This window comes from Prenolepis imparis, unplaced genomic scaffold (assembly GCF_030444845.1).
Source record: "Prenolepis imparis isolate NDT839.2.m4 unplaced genomic scaffold, iyPreImpa1.0 SCAF_9, whole genome shotgun sequence".
Lineage (NCBI taxonomy): Eukaryota > Metazoa > Arthropoda > Insecta > Hymenoptera > Formicidae > Prenolepis > Prenolepis imparis.
In genome coordinates this window covers 10,985,893-10,994,139 of record NW_028141167.1, presented here as the reverse complement: position 1 = coordinate 10,994,139, position 8,247 = coordinate 10,985,893, and the positions used below count along the sequence as shown (strand labels likewise).

Sequence of the window (8,247 nt, the reverse complement as noted above, 5' to 3'; positions counted from 1 at the left end):
TTCCGGCAAACATATAATCTATCAATTTAGATTTATATAATAGGTCCAGTGTTTTTGACAGAATTTAGTATATTCACGTCTTTTCAATTAGTGAAATTTTTAAGCTTTAAATCATTTATTATTTGTAGGTTTTAATGATTTTATGTTGATATTTAATATTTACAATTTTTTCATCAAATCACATAAATATTTCAAAGTTAGAAACATTACACTACAAGTTATAAAATACATTAGATGCGTTACAGAACTTTTATATCAAAAATATTTTTTACAATTTCGGCAATATTTTTGTTCCAGATCAAATAAATTTAATTAGTATCAAAGAGTTGTTTCAATCCTGACTGCGCGAGAAAATATTTATAAAAAAATATTTTTTATTTTTATTTTTAAAATATCCATCAAAATCACAGATGTAGAGCAATTGTTTTAATTTACGTAAATATTTAAGTATTGACTTCTACTTAGAAAATAATACTGATGAAAATAAATTTTCGAACTTACTTTGCTCGCAACGCCAAATGCCGATCGTTCGGACAAACCCACCTGCCACCTCGTGTTATTGGTTCATCCATTTCACTGTGAATTATTTTGTTTATAATGTACCATTTATTTTATTTGCTTCGCGCAGAGTTTCAATCTGTCTAGAACAATAAAGATATGCAATCCACAAATATGTATATAAGTTCACAAGTTTACACAAGTTCTCTTTTGTTTATTGCTTTTGAAATAAATTTATATTTGCTGTTTATATTACTAGAACAACACAAGCGCGCGATACGCGCGCGCCATTCTTTGATTTTATGTTAAAAAAGAATGTTTTAATAATATGTTATAATACTTTAAACACGATTAATATTTTTGACAGTTATCAGCTGATTTCTGTCAAAAAATATTAATCAAAAATAAGATATTATAACATATTATTTACAACATATTACTATTTAAATTTTTTAACATATTATTTTAAAATTTAATTTTTTACCTATTATTTATTATTTTAAAAATTAATTAGCAAATTAACGCTTTAATCAGTTGATTTCTGTCAAAAAATATTAATAAAGCGAAAATTTGCTAATTAAATATTCTAGCTTACATATTTATATTTATATTGTGTATGTTATAATGCGATAGAATAAGATTATTCTAATATATGTATGTATTTTATTTGTTACAGGTAGCATTGCCATACAGTGCGATTCACGCGTCGTGTCGGGAGTGCCGTGTAAAGTGTCGCGCGTCGGGAGTGCCGTGTAAAGTTTCGCGTGTCGGGAGTACCGCGTAAAGTGTCGGACAATCGTAATTATTCGTGTTTTCGCGAGTGTCGCGAGTGCTACGAAGGACCATGAGAGGAGGAGGAGGCCCGCGGAGGCATCGGGCGACAGCGGGACAACTGTGAGGTATGCAAAATAAAAACATTTTTTCTAAACTCTGCATTTTTTAAAAACTGTTTATGAGATATTCGACACACACATATACATAATTTGAATATTTTGTTTTCAGATCAATATGTGCTGTATCGGTGAGTGAGAAATTATTTATTTTATAACATTTTTAGCGGTAATGGAAGTGTATATATAATGTGTTGAAAATATTTATATATTTTAAATATGTTATAATATCTTCGCGATTAATATTTTTTGACAAAAATCAACTGAAAATTGTAAAAAATATTAATCGAATTTAAAATATTATAACATTCTTTTCTAAAAAAGCATGTTAAGTCGATTCTCGCAAGTATTGTTGCATCTTTTTTGCGATACTGAGTGACTGTTTCGATTCGCATTGTGCGTTATATTCGTAGCATCGAGAGGCTGTCATCGCGAGGGTTAGTAGTTTAACAGTTTGTTCAAAATAAAATAAAATAAAATAATGTTTTAAATAATATTTTATATATAATACTTTAAACTTGATTAATATTTTTGATAGTTATCGGCTGATTTCTGTCAAAAAATATTAATCACAGATAAGATATATTATGACATATTATTTACAACATATTACTATATTAATATTTTAAACATATTTTTATTTTAAAAATTAATTAGCAAATTAACGCTTTAATCAGCTGATTTCTGTCAAAAAATATTAATAAAGCGTTAATTTGCTAATTAAATTTTAAAATAATGATATGTTAAAAATATTAAAATAGTAATATGTTGTAAATAATATGTTATAATGCCTTATCTGCGATTAATATTTTTTGACAGAAATCAGCTGATAACTGTCAAAAATATTAATCGAGTTTAAAGTATTATAACATATTATTTAAAACATATTATTATTTTATTTTATTTTATTTTGAATAAACTGTTAAACTGCTAGTCCTCTCGATGACAGCTCTCGATACTATTATATAATATAACGCACAACGCAAATCGAGACAGTTAATCAGCATCGCGGAAAAGAGGCAACAATACTTGCGAGAATCGACTTAACATGTCTTTTTTAGAAAGAGAAACATTAAATGCATTAATCTAATTTTAAAAGTTGCTTATGTTATATAAAATATTATATTACATCTTATATTATTATGTTACATTGCCTTCAACTTGTAATTAGACGACCATATTTAACGTTGAATATGAAACATGAATATGGACTTTAAGTTATAGATTCTAATTATATTTAAATTTATATATAAGAAATTAATTGCTGCATTAAGTTATAGTTAAATATCATCGCACTTTTTTAATATTTATATACTTATAAAGAGGTGTATAATATTTATATATATTTAATGATTTTTACTTAAATGTCTTAAAAATCTCTACTAATCTCTCTTAAAAATCAAAAGTAAAACAATGTAAAGAGTATAAGAAAAATTATAAATAAGAATTAGAACATTAAAATTAATCACTAACCTTTAATCTGATAGATATCATTTGTAAAAAAATAACAGCAGTCGGAAGCCGTATAAAAACTTCGTCCTTTTCCAAGGCAGATTGAAGTAGCACTTAACGGGTTCCTCTGCGACATTAATTGTTTTTTCTTCAAACTCAATTTAGAATTCGATTAAGACTGCACAAATAACAAAGAGTAATTTACGCATGTATTTTTGGAGAGATAATATTTTTATTTATATTTTTTTCATCTATATATTTTACTTTTTTTATAACTGTCAAATTTGACATTATGCAAAAATTTGATATATTAGTCAATTTAATTCTTTCTTAATCCTTTTATCATTGTAAACGTATGATATATAAAATTTATTTAATAAAGCACGTAAAGAATAATAATAGATATATAGAAGAAATATGTGTCAAAAAAGAGAAACATTTTTGCATAGAAAACAGTTCTTTTTCATTTCACACTGAATCTCTTTTTTTCGAGACTTTTCTCCTTTTCTTTCAACAATTTACTACATAACATTTTGATAAAAAAAAATAATAATTAAAATATAATAAATAAAAAAAATTACTGCACATAATTTATATAACACAGCATAGAAACTCACATTGAAATAAGCTTTTAATAATGGCACTTATATCATTTCGCTGCGAATACTTGGCAATTAAATAGAAATTCCAATTTCGTGTTATAACACAACTCACAACTCGGCGACATATCCGTTATTTACGAATATTAACGTGTCAAGCTTGTGCAGGCGTATCGACATGTATATCGTGAATTATTATCTTCTTTCCCTCTCCCAGCCTCAGCGATACCAGCTGTAAAAGATTTTTCTTCGGACGTAGGAGTTACACCGCCCACTCGTTTCTCCATTCTTTCGCTTATTTTTCTGTACGGCATACAACGTAATTTTTCTATTCTACTGAGCCTTGGAAAATGAGAAATATTCGAGGAATGACAATAAAAATGTGCGGCTATGTATTGCGAATCAGACATCTGGTATCGCTGACCACAAACATGGCTCCGATATGCTTCCGCATAACAATGTTATCGCATCTCGCTGATAGTGAGTTTTGCATATAGTAGTCACATATTCATCAAATTTTTAAGATAAAATGAAGGAAATGATATATGACATTCATATGAGTCAACTGACGGAACGATGATACGAGGGCAATTTGAAAAAAAAGGCCTAATAATAAAAGATTTTCTTCTTTTTGAAAATATTTTCATATATCAATATAATCTCCCTGAAATTCAACGTACTTTGACCAACTTCAGTGGTTTTATCTCATTCCGAAAATCCGATTCTTCAAAGTTTTCAAAATATCTGTTCGCTATTACTGCCACATTCAGCATTTGTGGAAAATTATTTGTCACAAAGAATTCTGTAGCATATTTTTTATTGTTGTGAATGAAGGAGCAGTATTACTTGATACATTTTTCATCTCATTAAAAATTTCCGTTGACGTAAACCTTTTTTTAATATAAGCTTTATCACCGCACGATATTCAATTTTATCAATTTTTATCAATTTTTATTTTAATAACATTTTTCATATTTTTATGAAAAATATTCAAAATTGTATTTTACGTGTAATAATTTTCCGCAGAAATGTGTACAAATTAAAATTTTATCTTTTTATTGGCTTATACGATTTATTCACTCAGGGACTCTCATATATTGCAATGTGTTGGCTCATGTTGGTAATATTGGCTTTTATAAGAGACTATTCGAGTCATCTGATATATGAGGAATTTATGTGAAAAATAGGAAATAATGTGTTGTCATGCTTTTCAAGGTAATGCGAATACACCAAGGAAAATATTTTACGCCAACTTTGTTCAACTTGCTCGAACTTTGTTCAAACTTTACCTCACGAAGTAGTATAAATCAATGATTGTCCCTCCAGTGCAACCTATATTGATATTACATTATCGGATATGTACAACGTTTGTATCAACTTTTTTAAATAACTTTTACTACGTATTTCGTTTTATTGTAACCTTGGCAAATATAAAGTTGGTTTGGCATAAAATTATTATATACGCATAATATGTGTGTGCGAATTGTCGGTGTATATAATTAATTTTCGGTACGCGCTAGCATTCTCGATTCGAATTCGCAGCTTAAAGGCAGCTTTTCTAGTGTGCGTCAATTACTTTCACTATAATGTTATTGCAGATGATTTTAAAGCAATTGTCATTGCAAAGCATCACATTTCAAATAACATAAAATTCACGTAAAATTAATATAAAATAATCTTCAAAAAAATATAGAAATCCTTCTTGTTTTAAGTAAACGTTTTTGGTATGCTTTAATAGGGAATTAATTAATTTAAATTATGTTAAATTACATTGTTTACAATTTCAAATTGTGCCATGTGTGCGTGCGCGCGAATGTGTGTGTACATGACGAGAAAATGAAACAAAGGTCCAAAATTTTCTGGTGATATATAGGCTAGAATCTTTTGTGTTCGGTGATACATACGTAAATCGCATAAATGCAAATTTGCGGAATGCAAGTTTCTGCGGAAAATTCAATAAACTCACGCGCCGTCTTGCTATCTACTACTATTGTTCATCGCGCGCGCGGCACGCTATCATATGGTTCACCGCGGTAAAGGGAACAAAGGAACTTTCAACGAAAGTGGCTATATTTGCTCCGGAGAATCGATACTCTCATGGTGCATATCTCGTAGCTCTCTAAGTCTTTTACACCTTTCTTATTATGACGGCACGCTCGTGTTGCTTTAAAAAAGGAACAAAGCTGCTGGAAAATGCAGTCCAAAGAGCGCTCGCACGATGTTCCGACACGCGATGTAAAAAAGCGAGAGAGAGATTGAAAGAGACACGTATGTGTATGCATATGTTGAGGTAGCTGACGAGATTTTTCCACCGGTATAAACGTTCTATTTTTCTCAGCAGCTATCTGCCGCGTGGCAGATGGTCGTCTCTCGTGAAAAAAAAAAGGAACCGAATCGAGTGCGATTGCGTTACGTCGATGTTGGCGATCAATCGACGACACTTGTGACGCGCGTATCAACATTGTGTATGTATCGCTGCGTTCAACGCACATCGGCTTATTAATAACGAAAACAGCCGTGACATCCCCCGCAGTGTACATCCGTTATGCATAAGCTTCATAATTAAGTAATTCAGTCCGCTCGGTTACGTTATGCGCATAAATTATGCAGAGTTTGCGTAACGTGGCATATTTCGCAGTAAATTTTTTTTCGGTATATCGAAATTGTCAAAAGGGATGATTGAGTATTAATGTAAATGCGTTTGACGTTTATGGATAAGCAGATAAATACATTTTTTACCCTCATTAATAATACGTCGACACGATTACGAGAAGTAACATTCCATATGTCAAAACAGAGCGCATGCTACTTTGACATATGGAGATAGTGCTTACGTTCTCTAAATTTAAACATTGAAACTCCGTTGAGATAATTATTATATATATATATTTTTGGAAAAATCTTTAAAATCTCATTATTTAAGAATGGTGTGTTATAGAGAGAACGCATGTTAAATTGCATAAAATAAGGACATGACAGAACATTGATTTGACATAACACTGTACGCGTTTAACGTGACATACGCAGCTATATATCGATAAAATTAATTTACAATCAAATATTACAAGGAAAATCCTGATTATGTTTAATTGACTGTTTAAAAGACGCGACGAAAAAGTTACGGAAGAGCAAAAAAAAGATAGAACTCACGTCATAATCCAGCGCTTGCAACAGGCTGCAACTGGTCGCGTCGGCGCGCGGGCGGTCAATTGCTCTTGGTGACTCGTGCTCTTCGTCAATTAACCATCACCGTTAATTAGTCCGCGCTCTCCCCTGGGTTCCCGCGTCGGTGGCAACACTCGGCAATCGCGCAAAGTCGCGCCGGTCCGCCGGGAACCCCCGTGACGAGTTGCCGCCACGAGCTGCCACGATATCCGCCAGCCGACAAGCGGGTGCTGACTGGGTGCTGCTGCTGGTGTATGGTGTGTAGTCGCCACTACCTCAGTAACTGACTCGCGCGCGCGGCTGCTCCACTCGGCGGAAGAGCCGGTGGAAGAGCGGCGAAGGGTAGAAGGTTGGCTGGGTGGAAGGATGCGAGAGCTCTCCCCTTGCTCGTACAGTCCGCAGGGATGTATCAAGCGTACAAGAGAAGAGAGGGATGAGATAGGGAAAGAAGTAGAGCGACGAGAGAGGGTGACCAGGTGAAAGTCGTAGGGTGGCGGAGGGTGGAAAAGAAAGGGAAAGACGAGAGAACGACAGAGAGAAGGCTAATAAAGAAAGGGCTTGTCAGGCGCAACAGGCGTGGATGTAGATAAAACCGGGACACGGAGGCAATATGCCGTACTTTGTCGTCATCGTCATCATCGTCATCATCGTCGTCGTTCGCTGCGTGATTGAAACTATCCCGCGCGTGTACCGCCTTTTTAGCGCATCAACCGGGACTAGATAATCGTGCAAATTGAACGGCGCGTGGCGGCCAAGAAGTAGGGCATTCTGCGATGAATACAATGGTAGGCGCTCTTTACAAACTGTTATCGCGTGGTTGCGTGATAATTTTGTAAAATACATTCAAGTCCGGTGACAAGAAAGATTAAATTTCTTCAACTTACTTAATTTTTTCACTGATCACTCCTCTCATTTATATATATATATTTATGTGTACACACATTTTTTTATTATATAAAATTATTATAAATAGAATATCTCTTTAATTATCACGAGCAGCTTTAATTATCACGAAAACACATATATCAATTATACAACAATTGATTAATTATATGTTAATCTTTGGTTTGTTGATCGAGCCTCTATTTCTGTGAATCTGAGGGATTGACATAATCATGTTGAAAGACGGAGACTGAAATATATAGTATGAAGCGGATTTCTCGTACGTCACGCGTGACTAGGTGTAAACTTCGCAATCGCGTCCCGATTGTTGCTCGTAACGCGTTTGCAAACGACACGTTTGCCACCATGCATGCCGCTCGAGGCAAACAGGTGTCCTTGTGCTATATCGTACTTATTGACGTGTCGTACTTCGCAGCTGCCGCAGCAATAGTCTGCACAGGAGGGTCGATGATCAGGAAAAGCCCGACTTTCTCACGGGCTTGCGGGATTTTAGGTCACGCAGCGAAATTTTACGCACTGCCGTGTAAGCATGCGCCAATTTTGCCACGTGCCGGTCCATATTTTCCTTAGCATTCCTCTATCAGAGAGGGTAGCAAAAAATATCTTGCTTAGATCGTGTCTTAGGAGACAATATCCCGAGCGAAAAAGCGTATCCGGGACGAATGTACCACGATGAGGGAAATTATAGTTTGGCAGATGAATCTGACTGGAAGGATGGATTATTTAAGTTGCTCAAAGAA

At 33.5% G+C, this 8,247-nt stretch overlaps 1 protein-coding gene across 11 annotated transcripts in view; it reads right to left on the bottom strand.

Moving 5' to 3' along the window:
• LOC145940716 (rabphilin-3A) overlaps window positions 1-7,220 on the bottom strand; it is a 15,357-nt gene extending 8,137 nt beyond the window's left edge. For 3 of the 11 annotated variants that reach the window (XM_083046177.1, XM_083046180.1, XM_083046181.1), the window contains exons 1-2: window positions 6,590-7,220; window positions 502-576 (exon numbers count right to left, since the gene is read on the bottom strand). In XM_083046177.1, the coding sequence (XP_082902303.1) occupies window positions 502-576; window positions 6,590-6,594 (80 nt within the window). In that variant the 5' untranslated portion in view covers window positions 6,595-7,220. Of the gene's footprint in view, window positions 1-501; window positions 642-2,861; window positions 2,982-6,589 lie in introns of those variants that run through there. The other 8 variants (XM_083046175.1, XM_083046170.1, XM_083046174.1 and 5 more) reach the window with 8 other exon arrangements.
• Window positions 7,221-8,247: the final 1,027 nt, after the last annotated feature.